The sequence below is a fragment of the Alligator mississippiensis genome, chromosome 3 (genome assembly GCF_030867095.1).
Source record: "Alligator mississippiensis isolate rAllMis1 chromosome 3, rAllMis1, whole genome shotgun sequence".
In the NCBI taxonomy this organism is placed as follows: Eukaryota; Metazoa; Chordata; order Crocodylia; family Alligatoridae; genus Alligator; species Alligator mississippiensis.
Genome location: NC_081826.1, coordinates 14,833,298 through 14,855,143, shown reverse-complemented (window position 1 = coordinate 14,855,143; position 21,846 = coordinate 14,833,298). Strand labels below are relative to the sequence as shown.

Genomic DNA, 21,846 nt, shown 5'->3' with positions numbered 1-21,846 from the left:
GAGGCATCAAGGCATAGCCCCCACTCTCAGCACTGCCGTGCCTGCATCCCTTGCCCCTTTGCCCCCCTCCCCGATAACATGCCCCCCCCATCCTGGCTGGGTATCTTTTCCCAGCCCCAATTGCTGTCTCCCCTATGCCCCTTCTCTCCCCCCCTCCCCCTCCCCCAACCCCAACAGACTTACCAGCTGGAGGCAGCTGTCAGCTGCCTGTTTCATCTATGTTCAAATCTCTGAATTGGCTAAATCTTTTCCGGATTGATTCAGATGCTTCAAATCGCTTTAGAGCTTTACTTGGCCTCCCAATTCAATTTGGATTTAGAGATTCAGTCCCCGAATTGGGCCAAATCTCCTCTGAATTGAATCAGATACCAAAGCTTCATACACCCTACTTGGCTTTGCCCCGATGGTCTTACAGGGGACATGGCCCTGTTCTGTCACATGCCAGTATTCACATCTTTGCACAGGACAGGGTTGTTGGAATTAGTAGGTTGTGATTTCAGATAAAGGTCTCTGGAGCACTACTGATCCCTAACAACATCTCATAAGATGTCAGTAAAGTACCTAGACAAGCCGAATCTCTCTACTTCCATTAGCTGGTAAAGAGGTATTTAGTCCAGCTCCAGCCTGAGCTTCTAAAGAAAACCAGACTTCACAGAGAGGCCCAATTCCCAATCTCAAGCATCAATGGGTTTGCACAGTGAAAAAAATCTGTATGTTTTGTGCTTTGTACCCCGAACACTGCAAGTCCAATAAGAGGCAAAGAATTTTCACTCCAGTTGCCTTTATTTAGGCCCAGCATCAGTCTGAGCTGAGCCAGACAAGACAGAATTGACAACTGCCAGGTCATCACAGTCTGTTACCAAATCATTTCTTGACAGAGAAGTACCGTAGCACACTCCTCTGGTCTCCATCCAGGCTTGAGTCTCAGATTCTTCTTAGACTCATCATTTCCCACCACCTTAAATACAAAGAAACCAAAATTAATCTCTTAGGTTATGTTTAGTTTAATTTCCAATGGTAAACGGTATGTGCTATGAGGAATACGGTACATTCTCTGCATATATTTAAGCAGAAGAAAAACGAGAGAGAGCAAGGCAAGATAATTGGCTTCCTACCTTCCTTGATTTGTGTTTTGAAGGGCGCCCGTATTCAGCAGCTCTCCCCTGATGCCAGTCAATCAATCAGTCTGCTCCTGGTGGGTCTGTCTCGCTAGAGCCTCCAGGTGCAGATTTCCAAGTGCCCCAGGCAGTAATGTGCTGTCCCTTCTTTTTGTCGTTGTCTGCTTTGCTTCAGATTGTCTGTTGGTTTGGTTTTTATGCCTAATTGCTGCTGACAATCTGGTTCCATGGCTTCTCATGGCTGACGTTTTCAATTCCAAGCTATAAATAGGCATTGTTTGGGGAAAGAACTCACATCCATCTGACAAAGACATGCCAGCTAGCTCTATCTCCTGGTCTAATACTTTGAGGTTTTTTGGAAAAAAAAGTTAATGTTCTGAGCTTTGCTTTAAAAAAAAAAAAAGGATGGGGATTAAAAGTCTATTGACAAAGTCACAGCAAAGTCTGAAGAATGGCTAAGAGTGCAGAACACGGGTCGTAATCCCAAACAGACTCATCGAGGCACGCTTGGAGATAACGTGATTGTTCCTGCTCAAAGCCAGCTGGATAGCAGCACTGGGAAGCTGTGCCAGGCATATGCATGCGTGCACACACAGATAAGGACTTGTGAATTGACAGCAGGCAGGCAGAAGTTAGGATCGGTTGTTATAATTATGCTCAAGAGATTTCTTCAATTAAAAATGCCATTGTGCCTGGGGTGAGATGGACAAGCAAATCTGAGCCAGAGTCTCATGTCTATGTCCTAGAAGCTGTCCCTGGGCAAAGAATTCATGGACTACTTTAAAAAGAAAAACCCAAATATACTTCTGTGTGCACTGAGCATGCTGCTTTGGAGATACTCTCATACCAAAGTCAATCTGCCAATCTTCTCTTGTGCAGTTCCTTTAGCACAAAAAGGCCACAAAGAAGTAGGGTTTTCACTGGGGTGAGGGGGGAGGAAAGACTGCTAGCCACACTGTTGGTTTTTCATATTGCTTTCCCAGCTTTGACCCAGAAGTTATCACAGAAGGTCTTTTTTTCAGAGTCATTAGAAGCCTGTCTCCAACTATTGTGACTTCCTTTAACAACGTCGAAAAATTGTGGCTTCTTTCTTTTCCCCATTGGTTTCATACTAATCTGTCAGAAGTCATGATATCCTAGGACATGCATCAGACTTGCTTACCAGACATGGCATTTCTTTCTACTAAATGACAGACATTGATTCCTCCTGACACAATGACCCTTTACCCTGCTTGTGACCCTGTGGATCCTAGTAAAGAGCGCTGGATACCAATGAGAGGAGCACTTTGAGGAAGGGGAGAAGTATCAGGAATCAGGATCCCATTCATTGTCTTCCATTTGGAGCTCCCTTCTAATCTGCAAACCTCAGACCCCAGCCTGCCAAGGCCATAGGGCTCAAGCCCACAGGACTAGAGAAAGCAGACCAGGAACTGCACAAGGACTAGGGCTGGGCTTCAGCCCAAGTTAACCATGTCACAGAGACCATGTCTTAAAATCCTTTTCAGGCTGATCCCAGAACTCCAAACAGGCCTAAGACCTGCTACCACTCTAGCAGGTTTGTGTGCAAGGTGTGTGCGCCCGGAGGCTTCTGCCTTGAAATCAGCCCCCAGCTTGAGCCCTCCTGAACCCCTGGTGCTGCTCCAATTTGTTCTTCCAGCTCAGAAAGAGCTGAGTTCATCACTCAGGGCATTGCTGCGAGTAAGTCACCTCACAGACTCGCCTGCTATGAGATCAGCCCAGGCAAGAGTCTCATCAAGACCTGTCCTTTGACATCAGTCCAAGGTGCTGAGCATGAACTCATTGCATCCTTGCATCAGCTAGACTTGCTTAGTTCCTGTGGGCCATACAGGAGCATGGGGTCGTACAAGCATAGATTAGTAGACCGCTCAGGCTTTACTGAAGCGTTGAACACTGTAGGCCTGATCTATAGCATGAACTGTTGACTCACGCTTACAGTGGAGTACAGTGGTACAGATTCATCACATGGTTCATTGATAAGGCTGGTACCAGCCAGTTTAGAATAGGCCTGTCCAAGGGGTGGCCCATGAGTTGTATGCAGCCAGCAAAGGGTTCAATTGTGGCCTGAATTGCTGCAGGAGCTGCTATGCTGACGTGGTTCAAGAACCTGGGGGGTGAACTTTGCTGCCCATTTGCCCCCCTCCCCACCCTCTTACCTCCTGCCAAATTTGGGGTCGTCTGTCATGGCTGGCAACTCAAACCAGCTGCAGCAGACATGGGATGGCGGGGATGGGGAATGCAAGCGGTGGCACCATTCACCTCTGGGGTTCCAGAGCCGCACCAGCACGGCGGGCCAGCAGCTGCACTGTGAAGCCAGCACCCTGCTGCTGGAGGTGAGGCTCCTGGCCCATGGGTCCAAATAAGTTGGAGAGCCCTGGTGCAGAATAATAAGATAACAGTACAAGAAGCGCAGTACTCTCAGAAAAGGAAGTAATGGGGACAGGCACACTGAGCACAAGACAGTGCCATGCTGGTCAAAAATGCTTTAGGATGCCTAACAGGCACAACATACAGGACAGGCCCAAGATGTCCGTGGAATATAACACACAGTTTCATTTAGGCAAAGTGTTTTGCTCAGTAACATGGGCTGAGCTGTGCTAAAGAAGAGCTGGGAAAATTGGGATCTTGTGTGAGGCCTAGGGGATGACATGGGAGCATGACAGGGGATGACCATTATCCCAAGCACAAGGAGGTTCTCTGTGGGTATGTCTACACATGAGCTTTACTGACCAGCAGACTAATTTGCTGTGCAGTAAAGTGTCACTGTCTACATAGGTACAGCAATTAGGCTGGAGTAATCTAATTTACTGAGCTGTCAGATAGTCCCATCAGACACAAATACTATCCAATGCCAGAGAAAATTACGGCACTTAAACTCACATGTAGACGGTGATGTCTGGATTAGTTTACTCTGATGTAAATTGCACCATAGTTTATTCAGTCGCATTAATTGCATGTGTAGATGTGCCCTGTAGGTATTAAATTTAGCTCAGTTTTTGTCCACAGGTCCAACCTGGGCTCATTCTTGCCCCACTGAGGTCTTCAAGGGATGCACAATCTGCAGCAGCACAGGCAGCATCCTGACATGGCGTGAGCGCAGACCACACAAAGGGAGGGACAATATTTGCTGTCTTCGCAAAGCTGTTCTCCCTTGCTGTTCTTACAGGTAAATAGAGCTAATTAGCCAGGTACCTCACACAGGCTTCTGCAGCAGCTTCATTCAGTGACTTTTACTTCACAATATTTCCAAACTTCTGTTATTTCAAGGGGCAATCGGTCAAGTTAAACACACCGGAGATCGGGCCATGCCCCTGGATGGTGACATCTGGAACCCACTAAGGAACCATGCTTATAAGCTGGAGGAAGTGCTGGAGATTGGCTTTGGGGAAGGGGGATGCTGCTATTTCCTTCAGATTAGGGCGGGGGAAGTTCTGCACTTCCAATGAGGACTAAGCTTTAAGGGCTAGGGCGAGGGAGAACTAGCCGCCTATCCAACCACCACCCTGGAATCAAAACAGAGGTGAAGTTTAAGAGCTAGGACAACTGGGAATCCAACTGTGATCCTTTATGGACAGGCACCATTGTCCAAAGGGGAGCAGACACCTTGGAGCAGAGTCACAGAGAAGGCTCCTGTATTTCCCGTCTCAGGAGCTGGTGACTGGAAAGCAGAGACCAATCTGGACTAAAGCAGGGCAGGGAGACGCAGCTTCAGGAGTGTGTTGTAATGCGAACCTTCATTAGGGGACTCCGATCACTGCCAATTAGCAGACACCCCAACTGAAAGTGTGCTTTATTTCTTGGGGGAACAGTTAACAATAGACTGTGTACTTTGCAGGATGAAAGAAGTGAAATGATTGAATGCTCACACCGTCCCTCCCAGCTTGTAGCTAATACAGTTCAGGGAGAAAGGAGATACTACCCTGGAGGTTGAAGGAGTCGGGAATGATTGGGGGATGTGCGGGTCATAATGAATAGTAGCAACAACAGAAAGCATAGAAAGGAAAGGAAGGCAGAGTACCAGAGGGGGTTGTGGGGGTGGGCAGGCGCCCAGCTGGCTCGGGGAAGCGGGAGATGGAGGTGGGGAGGAGAGGTAGATCTCCTCCTGGTCTGCAGCCTGACAGCTGTATTGCCTGATGAGCAGATGATCAGCACGAACTAAGTTGCATTAGTATGAATCACGTACAATATTTTGTGGTGTTTGACTTGAAATGGGCAGAAAATGGGGCATATGAAAAAAAAGGAGTCCCAAATCTATGAGGTGCAGCTGAGAGCACCTGCCTCCGCTCCCCCTCACCCCAGGACCTGGGCAGACTGCACGAGCAAGGAGAGGATCTGTCCTGCCGCAGGTCCTAGGCCAGGGCGAGGGTGGAGCGAGCCCTTTGGGGAGGCTTCAGGCTGAAAGTCAAGGTACAAGAATCAGGTATCACAAGAGGACTCAGCAAAATGTTCGCTCACAAAAAGGTGCTTTGTATGGGATAGAAAAAAGTTCAACCGAGGCTCAGATTTTAAAGCTGCCTGTAACATTTGGATGTCCAGTTCCGATTGCCTTTAGTAGCAGATTAATCCTTTTAAATCAACATACAAAGCTAAATAAAAGATTATTACTTTTATTCCAGGTTATAGCTAGGGAAGTAATCATTTATGTACACACAGGGTTTGCATTACACTTTGACTCAGGGTTGCTTAGAAAGGCGTGGGGCGGGCCAGGGGCTGAGCAGCCCATGGGGGGGTTCTCATGTCTTATGGGGAGCCCCTCATCTCTATGGGGGGCGGGCTCAGGCCCCCGAGCTCCCCTATAATTGAAACCCTGCCCACACCAAGCCAAAGAGAATGCATTTCACTGCAGGAGGTGCCACCTTTGCTAAAGTTAACCGCTATTTACATTCCTGTGCCATTACTAAACCAAATCTCAGTGCCCTTTCAGCTTGGCCACTCATAACTGTAGTGGGGAAAATCACCTTCAGGCTGATTACCCTCAGCTTCCATATGGCTTAACTCAGCTTGGAGACTCAAGTGGGACTTACTGTGCATGTCTACATGTTAATTAATGTGCTTTAGGTAATGCTCATTAAATCTAGTGCCTCCATCGTGAGGTACTAGAAAAATGTGCATTAGCCTATTTTAATGCACATTAGCTAAAGTGCATAGGGGTTTTTTCTGATGCTTTCATGCTCATTAAAATAGGTTAATGCGCATTAAAGTGCACAGCTAAACACTCCCACTAACTATATATTTTGGGGTCCAAATGTGGAACCGAAGGGGACAAACCCACACATACCCTGCAACAGAGTACAAAGCTTCAAGATCTGGTGTTCATTTTATTGTATTTTTACTATTAAAACTTTTTTAAATCTCATTTTCATTGTTTTGTATTTCTTGTTTGGCTAGTTTACAATACAGACCAGGATAAAAAACACAAGAGTTTATGAGGTCACTGGCACAGCAGCTCGAGGCAGCTGGACTGCCTGAAGGACCTGGCTCTTTCTGCGGTGAAAGAGCACACTATAGTGACATCAGGGGTTCGGGAGGGCTCTGGCTGGCAGGGTTGACATCAGATGCACTTTCCCCTGCTATGAACTTCAAGTAAGCAAAGGTCCAGATGTGAGGTTCACAACCTGAGTCTGTCTCTAAGATGGGCCTCCTTAAACCCTGGATCCAAAAGCGTCCCGGGACTTGGGAAAAGTTTGAATCCAGACACACGTGGTAGGAGAGAGAGATAGAGCGGAGCCTGAAGAATGAGCTTTCTGCAGTGGAGTTGGATGTTAACTGAAGTGACTTGTGCCTTTAGGATTGTTATGACTTCAGGTTGGTATTTTGAGAGATGTGCCCACATACCGATCTGTTACTGAAGCCAACCGGACGTATGCTTAATGTGTAATGGCAACGTATGGCCCACAGTTGCTTTTTCTTTTCTACTTCAGCACTCACACTACCACTGAAGGCATATGTGTGTCTTCCCATATAAGCATTTAATACGATGTATACGGATGTCCACACTTTGAACAATGTTCGTTTCTACACGACGCCAAACATTGGCAACCATCAGTTTAGATCGCCTGTATTACTGACAGCCTGCTGTTTCCATAAACAAGTTTCTGGCTGCTCCCTGAATTATATCTCAGGCTTCGGTTCACCGGCGTGGCAAACTGAGGTCTCGCTTTGGGACAGTCACAACTTGCTACTGAGATCCATGCTGAGTCTACTTAGCAGCTGATGAAGTAGGATGTTGCTTATGAAAGCTCACGCTTCTCTGAACCAGTCTCTAAGGGTCACCCTGCCCTGCATTCTGCCTTCTTCTAATTTGTAAATTTGGGTTTATGAGAATTGGGCCCAGATTTTCAATTGTTCAGCAAGGAAAATGAGGAGAAGACTTTTAAAATGAATCCCTTTCTGGCACCCAAGCAGCCCCAGATTTTCAAAAGCACTTAGCATCCTGTTATGACACCTATGGCCAGACCTACACACCCAGCCTGTGTTGAACATAGTGAGCTCTTCTGAATACATGGCCACTTGAGTAGTGCCCGTACGAGAGCTGAGCCCTTCTCAAAATGACATGGACATCCTTCATTGCTAAAGAAGCCTAGTCACATCCTAAAGTTTATGATGGGATTGGTAATCAGTCTTGATTTTCTCTCCATAGATTTCATGAAATATTTACAATATCAGGGTTTGACTAATTAGTTTCTTTTTACTAAAAGGATATGTAAAATATGATATATTCTTGTTGGCTAAAGGCAATTTTCAGATTCTCTCTGAAATTATCCCTTATTAAACTAAAACATACAACATGTATGACAGTGCCAGCAATTTCTTTTTTACATTGGACTCCTTTGTCTGGCTTATGAACTAATATGATTGTCCCCTTCATATACTCAAGCGTGCAAAGATATGAAACATAAAAAAGGACACTTCTCACATAATCTTTGAGGTTATACTATATATTTTGCCTGCAAAAGGTTCAGGTACTTACTGGACGCTGTATGCAGTTTTGGGAACACTTCAGGTTTGTAGACAGGGGTAGACAGTACGAGTGAAAGCAAATCTGTTTTTAAAGGGGATGAAGAGAGTATAACATGCCTTTTAATAGAAATGCATCAGAGGTTCGTGAAAGTTGATCTGTTGAGATCAGAGACCACATAAAAATACAGACGTATGTTCACATAATCACATTAATATATGTGCTGATCTCAAGAGATCACCTGCTCATGCACACGCATACACCCCCAACTCAATTAATTCCTATATCATCAATGTGTCAGTCAGCATTTTGCACTAGGTATCTCAAAGCAACCACACTCTTCAATAAGAAATACATTTACCTGACTCTCTTCCCGCAGTTGCTGTGGTTATTTCCAGAGGTGCTGACTCTGTCCACATTCCAGCTATGGGGACAGAAACAAGCCCCTTTTAGTATAATTTATGTTAATTATTTATCTGCACCCTGCCAAGAACCTGGTAGGTGCTTTGCAGGCAGACAAAAAGGACAGGTCCCTTCCCTTAAATACTTAGTCAAATTAGATAGCATTCAAAACACAGGAGATAGAGAAAGGGCAGGGGGGAGGAAGGGGCAATAGCAGTAAAGCTGAAGGGTGAAAATAAATGTACATGTTGTTATCCCTAGTTGACAAGTCCAGAGGTATTTGTAGACCCACAAAAGAATGGTATTCGTATTCAGGAGTGGATGGGGGTAGGAGCTGAGGCAGAAAGCTTGGGCATTAGAAATGGAGAACAGCAGACAGGGGGCCACAATAGCTCGGTGGTTAGTGGGGTGTGAAGAAAGTAGGAGACTGGAGCAGGTGCCCTGGTTGGATAAACACCTTTAGGATAGTCTCCATTATTTTCGCATCTCCCCCACAATAACAGCATCATCGTCACCATCATCATCTACTCACTAGAGAAAGGCTGAGGTCTTGGCATGCCTTGCTTTTCTTTTGCAGAGGTAGGGGGTGCTCGTGAAGGTCCTCCCGATGCTAGAAAAACAGTGATTATAAAGATGTTTATCCAGATTACTGAGATAATTTATAGGTTCATAGATTCTAGGGTCGGAAGGGACCTCAGTGGGTCCCTTTCGACCCACTTAACATGAGTGAGTTTAATTTAATTAATGAGTGCATCACCTGGTTTTAACATGAGTGAATCACCTGGATTATTTATATCTACAGGTCCCTAATCATTAAAGAGCAGGATCTGAACCTCTGGCCAGTACTCACTTGGTGTTGGCTGCATTTGAGATGACATGGGATAGCTTCTCCCGGGAGTCAGATACGGCCCTACAGTGCCATGTCCTTTGGAGGCATCCAGCTGTGCCCATGACAGCATTTGCAAGGATGGAAATCTGGATCCTTTCAAACCAGCAGTCTTTGGCCATGTGGGAAATTTTGTGGCTAGGATTTCATCTTTCAAAGGAACAGTATGTGCCCACGCAGGCATCCTTGTAGCTAGAGAATCATAAGGGATAAGGTGGGTTGTGTCTGCTGACCGGACTTTGGTCTATAATTTGACAGAAATATGACTGAGTAGCAAAACAGTCAGAAGGATGAAAATGTTTCACTCTAGGGGCCAACAACACATGAGCACTCAGATATGGGTCAATATAGATGCCAAAGATAGGAAAAAAAGGAAACAAAATGAGGGCTTCTGAGTGTGCTTTGAACATTTTCTATTCGGTCATGTGCCAAACTATTGTATTTTCTCCAAGTACATGCCTTAAGACAATTCTTCTGCCACAAATTATGATATTAAAAAAAAAAACATACCATGGGCCAACTTCCAGAGACCTTCTAAGCCCCAGTGATTGAGTGCATTATTAGATGGAGCTATGTTTTTTCTCCAATTCACATATTTGTCTCTTTAAGGCAAGACTGTCTTCCACTATACATCCTGAACTGCTGCATGAACATAGTGTGCATACAGCAAAGAACTAAATCCCTGCATTTCAATTAGTCTGCCAGTGACACAAATTAATTAACTCTAGGATACTTGCGCACTTTTAAATGTCCACATCTCTTCTGCAGGTTCATCCATGGCCTTGCCAGTGTCTTGTAAGGTCATTAAACTGGGGAGAATGGAGTCTATATCTAAAAGTTATGACAAGTTAGAGTTAGTTGTATTCATGGCCTGGTCGAGTTTAAGAAACAAACAGATTTAGATCTGTTACTCATGTAAAAAAAGCAACCATCATTTTTTTTTTTTTTATAAAAAGAAACCATCCTAGAAGATATATGCATGGGTTTGGGTTTTGAACAGGAAAAATAAAATTCCATGCATTCTTTATCCAAGTGCTTTGAATGTTAACTTGCCAGGTAAAACTCCCATTGACTGCATGTCTAGTACCTGTCCCACTCCAGGAAGGAAACCAAGTCAACAAGAGCAGCACAGGGTCAACAGATTAGGTTTAGCTCCACTTCTCTGAAGACTGGGGAGCATACTTCCCCAAAATGTCCAATACCACTCTAATGTTTTTATCCGCTATGCAAACAGCTGTAATAGTTTAGTACTGCTGGAAGCTTGTGGAGTTGCACCTATAAATCAAAGGTGAAACTAGTCTTTGCTTTTGGTACTTAAGGAATGTGTCTACATGAGACATTTTACTATGCAATGGCCCAGAGGCGGGCAATTATTTCGGGCAGAATGACACTTACCGAGGTTTGGCAAGCTGTTGAGGGCCACATGGGTAGCCCCGCCCCTTGCCAGGTGCCCAACCCCCCTAGTCGCCATATTAGGACCAGAAGTCCCACCCCTAACCTCCGCCTTTTGCCACTGGAAGTCCCTCCTCTTGCCCCTGGAAGTACTCCTTTGGGGAAGAGGGTTTGCTATCTTACAGGAAAAAAAAGCAAATTACATACTAAAAATCAAACACCCATAATAATATGTTTTAATTTAATTAAAATATATATTTTTGCCCTGATTTGTGTGCATTTGTGCCGTATATGCCGATGTGATTGCATATGGGGGTTTGTGTGGATGTGTGTGTGTGGGTACGGATGTGGGTATGGGAGACATGTAGGAAAGCAGTGGGAGGGGGGAGTGAAAGTGAGCGGGAGCGTGGGGCCTGCACCAGTGTCCCAGGGCCAGCGCTGGAGGGGCCCAGAGCCGGGCAGTAGGAGCACAGGGTGTGGGTTGGCAGGGGTCTGTGGAGGTGGGCTGCACCAGCAGGAAGAGCAGGGAGCTGGCCCAGCTCCATAGAGCCCCTGCCAGCTGGGACCCCACGTTCCTGCAGCCCTGTTCTGGGCCCCGCCGGCGCTGGCCCCGGGACACCAGCATGGACCCTGCACTCCTGCCCAGCTGCCACTGGCTCCCATGCACCTGCTCACTCCCAGTGCCCCTGCCCCTGCCCCAGCCCTGTGGTACAGGCAGGGACCAGCACACAGCCCTGACCCTGCATGCCCCACGCTCACCTGTCTGGACTGAGCAGCAGCAGTGGAGAGTGCACTGGTGCTCAAAGTGGGGGAAAAGTGTGGTAGCAGTGGCCATGTAGCGCAGACTCAGGGCAGCACAGAGGCAGCAGTGAAGCGGCTGCACCACAGCCTAGCACAGCGTGTGCTCTGGGTGGGCAGCCGCAGCAAACACCGCCCAGCAGCGGCGAGCAGAGGGGACTGCTTTCCTCTGCGCTGAGCAGCAGTTTCTGCCCAGCTGCTGCTGCTGCTGCTCAGCCCAGACAGGTGAGCCCAGAGCTTATGCAGGGCCCAGACTAGAAGTTGTGGTGGGGAACAAACTGGTGTTCAGCATGGGAGAAAAGCAGCCACTCCCCCCCAGCTTGTGGCCAGCACCCCGTGCTGCAGCCACTCGGAGCCTGCACAGGGCTGCCTGTGCCTGCTCTCCATTGCCACCACTGCCCCATAGACTGGCGGTGATGAGGAGGAGAGGCAGGACAGCCCCACGTGGGCTGTGAGTGGCTGCAGCAGGAAGCACCAGCCACGGGGAGGTGGGGAGCGCTTTTTCCCCACACTGAGCACCAGTTCGTTCCCTGCTGCTGCTGCTCAGTCTAGATGGGTGCACAGTCCCCGTGCTTCCGCACACCGCTCACTTCCACTCCCCCCATCCCTGCCACTACTTTCCTGCCCACCTGCTGGCTCCCAGCTGCATGGCTGAACCATGGGGCTTAGCAGGAGCTGACCCAGCTCTGAGGACTGGGGAGATTCCCACAGTCCTCCCCTGCCTCCCCTCCCCCCCTACTTACCTGAATTTCCCATGCTGGTGCAGGCATGAACAGCTCCACAGCCCCAGGCCAGAAGCCCCTGCTAGCTAGGGGCTTCCAGCTGTGGGCTGGGGGCGGGGGGAGAGGCTGGGCTAGGTGGGCCCTGCTGTTGCAGGAGCCTGCCATGGCTTCCCCTGGGTCCTACTGCCCTTGACTTTTGTCATCTTTGACAGGAGCCAGGGTTAGATAAATATTAATTTTCTAAATTTTTTCGGGGCCCCAGATCCAGCCCGCGGGCCGTCTTTTGCCCACCCCTGCAGTAGACTAATCTACTGTGCAATAAAGCATCAGCATCTACACATGCACACCATTTACTGTACAGTAAATTAGTCTACTGTGCTGTTAGCTTCTACCTGTAAATACAATAGATACTGCACAGTAACGCATGTGTAGATGCTGACTGGGAGCAAATTTGTTCCCAGTCACTGTCTACACATGGGCTACTGTGCAGTATCTACTGCTAGAGATACAAATTTGCTCCCAGTTAGCCACTAGGGGACCACAGGGGATGGAGAATTCCCCCGGTCCTGGCGCTTTTCAGCTCCTGGCTACCCCCAGGAGCCAGGAGCCAAGTGCTGCCCCCCCCCACCCCATTTCTAATTATTTGTGCTTCCTGGGAGCAAATTCCTGCTCAAAGTAGTGCTGCTGAGTCAAATTCGATGAGATGCTTTGGCATCTAGAGCTTGGAAGGAAATCAAAGAGTTCTGCTTCTGGTCAGCACCTGGTTCCACTAAATGGAAGATTCCCATTGATCTTCCATTAAATACACTTCAGATCAGGACATAGAGGCCAGACCCATTATGAAATCAATGGAAAATCTGCTTTCAATAGTGATCAGATCTGTCTTATATTTTGGTGACAGGTCAGTGTTGCGGTGTATGCTTACCCGGTTTCTGCAGTTACCAGGTGGTAATAAACACAGCCAGGTAAATGACTTCATTCATTACAATTGGTATCTGGGCAACAGTTTTTTTCTTTCATTTATTCCTTCAAGATGCACTTACCCAGGTCAGCAGACGCATTACTGGAAAACGTGTAATTAATAACAGGAGACTTCTCTATCATTTCCCAGAAGTCAGACAGATTCCTGCCTGGGAAGACAAATGCTCAAAAATAACAAGGCAGGATTAACGCAGTCGCACCTTGTAGGAGTCAGCTCGGTGAATGTGAAGGATGATATGCTCTGGAGGGGTAATTTGTACATTTACCTGTTTGGCCTGTCATCACACAGATATAGATACAGTCTGAATTGTTGCTCTGACTCACTGAAAGGCAAACAAATGTAACACAAATGCTTTGTCATCAGCTTTCACTATATTCTTTTAAGGAGCTGAGAGCACCGACTAAACCTAACAGGCACATACGGCTGTAAGCAAAAGGCATGACTCTGCAGGCTAGTGGTTAGAGCACTCACCTGTGAGATGGGCTCTGGGGTACTGCTCCTTACTCCCTGCATCATTTCTGGCTTTTATCCAGTGAGTGCACAATGGAAAATGCACAACCAGTTCTGGGAGCAGGCATCAAAGCACAGGGCACCCCCCTCCCAAGCAAAGTACCCTACCTACTAGGCCACAAAGCAAGGTACCGTTTTGCTTGCTCACCTTCTGTGCCCATGGGCCCTTTCCTGGGATGCAGAGATTTGGGTTTGAAAACTCTCAGGCTGAGAAGAGATTGAGCCCAAGTCTTTCACACAATGGGTAAGTGCACTAATTTCTAAGTATAAAAAAGGCATGTGACACCACCACAATCTCTTCCTTAATCCAGGATCAAAAGAGGCCTGAGATGAGAGCTAGCATTAAACTACTGAGAGTGGGATATTTTTGAGCACATCCAGAAGGCAGAACTGCCTATGAGTTTATGCAGCTGCTAAGCATAGCTTTGGCAGTCGCAGTTTCAGAGCTAAATTCCTAAAGTCCACTTAAGTCCTGTTTTCTATCTGCGCCACGGTACTTCGCAAGGTAGGGCAGTATTGTTATCTCCATTTCACAGATGCAAAAACTGAGGCATAGAGAAGGGGGAGACAGAGACTTGTCCATAATCATACAGCAGGCCTAATATATAAACCCATTTCATACCTCTACATACACTCAGCCATGCTACCTGGTCCCACTGATGTCTGCTCTGAAGTTAGTCTTAGGCCTATTTGTGAAATATTTCACTTAGCAGAGTACGAGAATCCTAATCTGGCCTTTAATGAGTATGCTTACAAAAAGACAACTCTGTCTGACAATAATTAATTGACCGGTCAAATAAATATTAAAATACTTTTCAAAAATACTTGAAGTACAAGATTTTTATAGTTGCATTCCTTATTTTGGGAGTGCTGAAGAAGGAGTGCGGATACGAGGCTTTTCAATGCCTGTGTCCCAGTGGGGATTATAACATGCCTGTCTTGTGCACCAGCAGCGAATGGTACAAGGAGAGACGAAGACATGCAAACCTGAGAGGATGGAAGTCGATTTGAAAATTTCTGTGAGGTAACTGGTAGAGTTCCCAATAATGTCAACGAGTAAGGCTGTAAAATCTAGGAAACAAACCAGAGCAGGTTTATAGTCCAAGGCACACATTCAGCAAAGCATCTTATATGTGTACTTCATATTTTTAGGCACGCGCTTTGCCTTTGGCTTTGATGGTATATGACAGTGGGCGCATCTACACGTGCAATTAATGCTCCTGAATTTTCTGCGTAGAAAATTCAGGTACATTAAACTGCAGCTGTGCACACATCTGAACGTACACTCTTTGGGAGCAAATTTGCTCTGCCCCTCTGCAGCAGCCAGGTGTCAGGCTCCCCCAGGTGTCAGCCCCAGGCTGGCAGGGGGAACGGGGCTGGTCCTGATCTCTGTGGGGCAGGGGAGAGCTGCCCGGGCTGCTGGGCAGCTGCCTCCCAACCACATGGAGACTAGAACCCATCCTAATCTCCACGTGGTGTGAGGCAGCCAAGCTGGGCAGCTTTCCCCACCTGCTGTGCCCCCCTGCTGCCTACTCTGATGGGGAGCAATTTGCTCTGGGTCAACGTCTATACATACACTTCAGTGCATTTGTTTAATGTACCAAGTTCTAGTACCTGTACCTACAGGTACTAAAAAACAGTGCATTGCACTAATGTACTGTGCAGTAATTCCTGCACACTTGTAGATGGTGATGCTTAGTAGTTGGTGTAGATTAGTCTAATGCACACTAAAGCATCTTGTATAGATGTACCCAATATGTTTAAAATGAAGACTGTGTTAAGTATTTTGCTGCCTAGGGATAGGAGTAAGAGCAGGCTTAAACATATTGCTGAGCTGAGACCCACATCCTTATTGGTAGATCTATTAAGAAGCATAATCCTTTGTGGGTAACTATTTCGTAGGGGGCAATATTCTCTGCTTAAATCTTATTTTGGGCATTCCAGTGGCACTTTAGCCATATATAGTCTTTCCTGGCCTGCTACACTGAAGGCAAAGTAACGTAAAGGATGTATCCGCAGGGCAGTCAAAAGTGTGATTGCTGAATGTGTAGCCCCACCCCGGAGAACTTGACAATCCTTTCTCCAATGCCTGATGAAGGGTGTTTGTGCCCAAAAGCTTGCAATTAAAGTATTTGTTTGCAAAAAATCTTGTTGGTCTAATAAAAGATATCATCTCTACTACGAGTCCTGATTATCTAGCCCTGCCCAAAACACTTTTCATTTAGCTAGCTCAGGCACCAAATACAGTAAAAGCAGTGGGATGGAGTCCATATTGGCTAACTCTCCAAGGAGGTACATTGGGTTGCTGGCAGGCTGATATGGCCAGTGCTGAGGCCTTCGTCATGACATCGTAACTGATATTCTCACCCATATTGTACTAGATAGATTAAAGCTAGTTCATTTGTACCCACACGTGCTGTAGTTATTTCTTCTGGCCACAGTGAAGACACAGAGCCCGCTGCGTAAGATCAGTTGAGCAGCCTTTCCACACATTACAGTGCAACTGTGTAACTTGGTTTGAGGAAATCAGTGAGAGAAAGTGCAGAAACACAGGATTGTCTGCATGATCCATCATCTTAATTATTTCCCTCTCTTCCTCTGCCCCTAACTTGTGTCTTCGTATCTCCTCCTGTTTCTGAGAGGAGCTCCTCAAGGCACACACCAGCCTTCTGGAGAGTTTGCAATGTGTCTTGAACATGGTGCCACCAGAAGCAAATAGTAGAGTAGCAATGGCCCCGTGGCATCATGGACTTCTTGTGGCATCAATGCACTTCCTGTGTAATACCCCAAGTGAGCCCGCTCTGTCTCTCCATTGCTTCATAACAGCCACTCACCCTAGGTACCAGGTATTGATTTCAGTGAGACTATGGTCCTTCTGTGAGCAAAGGTTGCAGGACAGCAACCCACAACCTGCAGCTCAAATGAAAACAGTTTGGCTGAACCTCACTCAAATGTAATCCGTGCATTTCCACTCACCTGTTAAGTCGTTTGTCATGTTGTTTAAACAATAGCAATACCTCATAGGGAACTTGCTGGGGTCAACAATTTTCAGGTTGGAAACTGCAAACAGAGACAGTGAAGACTGAAATCGGGCTGGACTCACCTGTGTATTGTAAGAAAATGCACGGGGGTATAGAGTAAGATGAGATGGTACCTACTGTTATAGATGAGGACTGAAACTTTGTGGAAGGCAAATGAGCTGTAAGACGTAATGCTTAGCAGAGAGAAGAATTTTTTGGTACCTGCAAAGATACATTGCTATTAATGTACCAGGTTATAGGCAAGAAACCTATTGGGTCTGATCTAACAGGGCCAGGAATGTATTTCAAGCACACTCAAAGGTGCTTGCAGCTCACACAGCTATACGAACACCAGAGGCAGCTGACAGGCATTTGAATCTCTTTTGATGGCAATCTCACAAAAATAATTTTTAAAAATCACCACTTGCAATTTTAGAGAAACAAAATTAAATCACCAAAAAAAGAACAACAACAACAACCCAGGACAAAAAATACAGAATAGAAAGGAAAGGAAATGATATAAAACACAAACAAACAACAAAAACAGATGAAGGATGGGAAGGAATAAGATGGAAGTATAGTAAATAGAGAGATCTTCTTCTAGACACACACACACACACACGCATGCACACACACGCACACGCACACACACACTCACAGTTCCAAGTTTTTCTCTTAATACAGGCAGAAACGGTTTGATATTTCAGGCGGTTTGGTATTTCAGTGGTTTGGTATTTTAGCTACCAGTACCAAAAAGATACTTTATTCCAAATACCGTCTGTATTTTTTATCAGGTATACAGGACATATTGCACATTTGATGTTATTTTTTCACCCTATAATCTTTTGCTCTTTATTTCATTCAGCATGGAACTGAGAAGCCATGTCGCTTTTCGCTTCCGTTTGCAGCACAAAAAGAAAATTACCTTTAAAAGCCGTATTTAACATGCCATTCACTAGCTCCGTCAGGTTAATTGCAGTCAGGTCAACTGATTTAGCAGGCACCTCTGAAAAAAAAAAGGCTTTTCTGAACCACCAAATGTATGACAGTGGCAGGAAGTTGCTGTTTGCTCAACATGCGTGTATGGCTTCAAAAGACTTGACGGAATTTATTCAACAAAAAGCTAAAATCCAGGGGGGAAATGAAATGATTAAGGTTGCTCATTATGGCTGGAAAATGAGCGATGGGGAGACAAGTGAGTGAAATGCACTCAGTAAGAGCAGCAGAGGCAGCACGGGGTCAAAATTCACATAGGGCATTATCTATGCGCTTCCTTATTAGAGATGCTCCTGGCTCTACTAAGCAACCAGGCAGCCGCAGCAAAGACCTGAAGCTTTGCAGCCCCCTAGCGATGGGCAACAGGCATTTGCATGAATGTGACATTGGAGCAGATGCCCCCGATGATGAACTCATGTGGATAGCTTCTCTGCTGAGATTTCCAGCTGTCACTGGTCCACAGAGCCTGGATGAAGATTCAGCTATTTTTCTCCGTGCCTGGAGAATAATCTAACTAGAGCAGGTCGAGCTCTTTTATTTGAAAATAGTTTTTTATTTCATGATTGTTTCAATGCAAACTTTAGCAGAAAAATTGCTTGTTCCATTTGAACAAAATAATGCAGAAAGGGAGGCAGAGAGGAAGAGAAAGATGAAAAATTAAGGCTGGGGAAAAAATGAGGAAAAAATGCTGGATCTTCCAGGGCAATTATTTACAGTTTTTGACCAGTTCTGAACAAAACAGACCTCAGACTCAATGCTGATAAGCAGTAGTGTAAAATCCAACCTCCCTCTACTGGGTAAATAGGGCAATGGGCAAGCTGCAATTTGTACAGGGCAGCTGCCGAGCTCAAAGGGGAGACACGGAGTCTGCACCATGTGCTCCCCTCTTCTGGGAATCTATCCGAGGTTAGTGAGATGGCTTCTGGAAGATGGGTGGGCTTGTATTTTATGGCCATGAGGCCTCCAGCCAGTAGAAGCAGTGTTCAGTTTCTCCTAACATGAACCCAAACCAGTAGGTCTGAGGGGCAGTTGTGGGTTTGAAAGAGAGTTGGACGTCGAGACTGAAATGGAGTCCTTTCCAGGTGGGTGCTGATGAGAAGAGCAGCTGTGGAGGGAGATTAAGTCTATAAACTCACTAGTGGGGACCAGCAGGGTTTGGGAGAGACCCTGTTCCCCCTAGCACCCCCTGGAGAAACAAGGAATAACGGCCTCAAATTGTTAGAGAGTAGGTTTAGACTAGACATCCGAAGGCACTTCACAGTCAGGGCAGCTAGGATCTGGAACCAACTTCCAAGGGAAGTGGAGCTGGCTCCTACCCTGGGGGTCTTTAAGAGGAGGCTTGATGTCTACCTGGCTGGGGTCATTTGAGCCTGGCTTTCTCTCCTGCCCAGGGTAGGGGGTCGGACTTGATGATCTACAAGGTCCCTTCCAACCCTACTTCTATGAATCTATAAGATGCCTGGCTGTGTGGAATTTACTGAAGAGTAGTTTGCTTATCAGCTCTAGGGACAGACATTATACATAAACTGGTTTAAGTGATCAGAAACAGAACAGATGTTCAGTGCACATAAACCAGTTTGAAAATGGCTGAAACCAGTTTGAGATAAACCTGGTTGAATGTAGTATCAGACTTAACTGATTTGGGTCAAATTGGCTTATGCAGTGTCTGTCCCAGACCCATTCCTGGTTTAAGTTAAATCAGAGTCCTCCAGCATCCCAGATGATTTGCAACCCTAGGCAGGGCTCTGCTCTCTGCTCCAGCCCAGCAGAGCTGGCCCCTTCCCTCTGCTCCCTGGCTGAGACTGCAGATCCAGGGTCTGCCTGGCTTCCTCCCTCTCCCCCTCCTGCCCCTCACTACTCCCTGGTCAAGCAGGCATTCCCCCTCCCCTGTGCCTTACAGACACCTCTCAGCATTACTTAGCATAACATATGCTGGCTACGGTCCATGCTGTGGGAGAGAGGACAAGGACAAACAGGACAGCATCTGCTTAGGGCTTTTTGGAGCTAAACAACAGGTAGCTGGTAATGTCCCTGTGTTCCTTCCTCAGAATAAGTTGTTTAAGAAGAGCTTGAAGGCTGTTGAGTTTTTTTATGTGCTGATAAATACTAACAACTCCCTGTGTAACTCCTTGCTGTGTAACTCAATGCTCTGTTATCAACAGCGAGGTGGGATGAACCCCTTCCTAATCAGAGTGTCCTGCCAGGGCCTAGTCATACCCCCCCCCCTCAGCTCAGCATTGTAGAAAGGAAGGGAGGGCTATTCTAGCACCCTCCCGGCCTCTAGCCTGAGCCACTACAGGCTTATGCCTGCATTTCTTCAGACCAGGGGGCATGTCTGCATGGTTACAAACTGGTTTATCTTAGCCAGGTTAGATTAACCTGCAAAGGTTGAATCAATTCAGGCTTATGCTTTGTGAATGTCTGTAAGGTACTATCTAAAGGGCTACATCATGTTCTTCCAACACAGCTTTAACACATACACATGCACATGTGTGCGAGAAGCCAAGTACCAGCCTTTACCTGCAGTAGCAAGGACAGCCACTTTCTTTTCCTTTTTGCTTTCTCCTTTTAGGCAGGCAGCTGCAAAAAGAAGAAAGTCTCTCAGAAACAACCCTTACATTGAAACAACATACAGGGGCTCTCCCAGCCATGGTTTCTTGGCTGTTGTGATACATTATGGTTGTGTGGGTGGACATGAATACTAGAATCTAATCCATCCCACAGACCCACCAAGGATCCTTTGCAACAGCAGAGCACATGCACACACAAAGCAAGTGAAGAAATAAGGTTCTCTTTCCCTTCAGCCTGAGCCTGCCCCTCAGTGAACTCACCAGCACGACATCCTTTGGCTCCAGTGGTGCAGAATCAGGCCCTTGGTGAAAATGTGTTAATCCCATTGGCAGAACTCATGGGAAGACAATGGCTACACAGTACTGTATGAATTTAGAGCCAGTTTGTAAAGGCTATCAGCCATACCTAAAATGGCCATTCTCTAAAATAGCCAATCTCTAAAATGGCCATTGGCCATTATACACAAAGGAAAACACACAACGCCCAGTGAAAGCAGCAACAGCTGTGAGCACAGTGATTATTCAAAACACAGTATTGTATATATTGTGACTTCTTCAAGATAGTGTTCTAGGCAAGACTTTGGATTGGGACTAGAATATCTAGGCCTGTGATTCTCAACCAGGGTGTTGCAGCACTCTGGGGTGCCTCAAGATCCTTGCAGGGGTGCTGCAGGGTGCCACACCATGTTAGCACCGTTAGGTGTGCAACCATGTTTCACAAGATAAACCCAGATGTTTCAAACAGGAATCCACAGAGTTATACTTTCCCTGCTGTGCTCTGAGTTCTTTGCAACAGAAGAATTGCTCCCTTATTTTGCTGTTACAGGTTTCCCTCAATTTATGCGGGTTCCACATATGCAAATTCGCTCTTATGCAATCACCCTTTTTCTACCCCAAATTCCTTATATGTGAGGTAAACTCACTCTTATGCAATTGGGGTCCGCTTATCCCCACTCACCCCAGCACCTGGGCTGTGCCATGCTGTGGTTCAGGCAGGTGGTGTTGGCTGCTCCCAGGTCTGTTGCAGCAGCTGGGGTGAGTGGGGAAAAGCAGAGCCCCAGGAGGTTCAGGGCACAGTGCAGCCCAGCAACTACAGGCAGCTGGCATTGGCTGCTTCTACAGCCACTGCAGCAGGGACTGGCATGAGTGGGGAGAAGCAGAGGCCCTGGACTGCAGCAGGCAGGAAGGCAGCAGGAACTGTGAGTAGGTATGGAGCATAGGAAGGGGGGGATGCAGGATGATGGGGTGTGGGTCAGAGGGCATGGCTCTTGCTGCTATGTGCCCCCCGGGAGGGCTGCATCAGGCTCTTCCCAGGGGGGGCATGGACCCCCAGATCTGCACGCGGGACAACAGCACAGCCCAGCACAGCCCCCCAGCCCACAGCCCTTCCGGGGGGGGGGGTGTATAACAGCAAGAGCCATGCCCCCCTCATCCTACACTCCCCATCCTGCACCCACTCACAGTTCCCACTGCT

The 21,846-nt window shown here is 46.8% G+C and overlaps 1 protein-coding gene across 1 annotated transcript in view; it reads right to left on the bottom strand.

The window, feature by feature from the left end:
• The window catches only part of HHLA1 (HHLA1 neighbor of OC90), a 32,818-nt gene extending 12,027 nt beyond the window's left edge, over positions 1-20,791 (bottom strand). The window contains exons 1-10 of the mRNA XM_059723468.1: positions 20,779-20,791; positions 20,323-20,382; positions 17,732-17,812; positions 16,945-17,028; positions 16,763-16,846; positions 14,774-14,857; positions 13,542-13,598; positions 13,338-13,424; positions 10,116-10,213; positions 887-958 (exon numbers count right to left, since the gene is read on the bottom strand). Of these exons, the coding sequence (XP_059579451.1) occupies positions 887-958; positions 10,116-10,213; positions 13,338-13,424; positions 13,542-13,598; positions 14,774-14,857; positions 16,763-16,846; positions 16,945-17,028; positions 17,732-17,812; positions 20,323-20,382; positions 20,779-20,791 (720 nt within the window). The remainder of the gene's footprint in view (positions 1-886; positions 959-10,115; positions 10,214-13,337; positions 13,425-13,541; positions 13,599-14,773; positions 14,858-16,762; positions 16,847-16,944; positions 17,029-17,731; positions 17,813-20,322; positions 20,383-20,778) is intronic.
• Between the last annotated feature and the right edge of the window lie 1,055 nt (positions 20,792-21,846).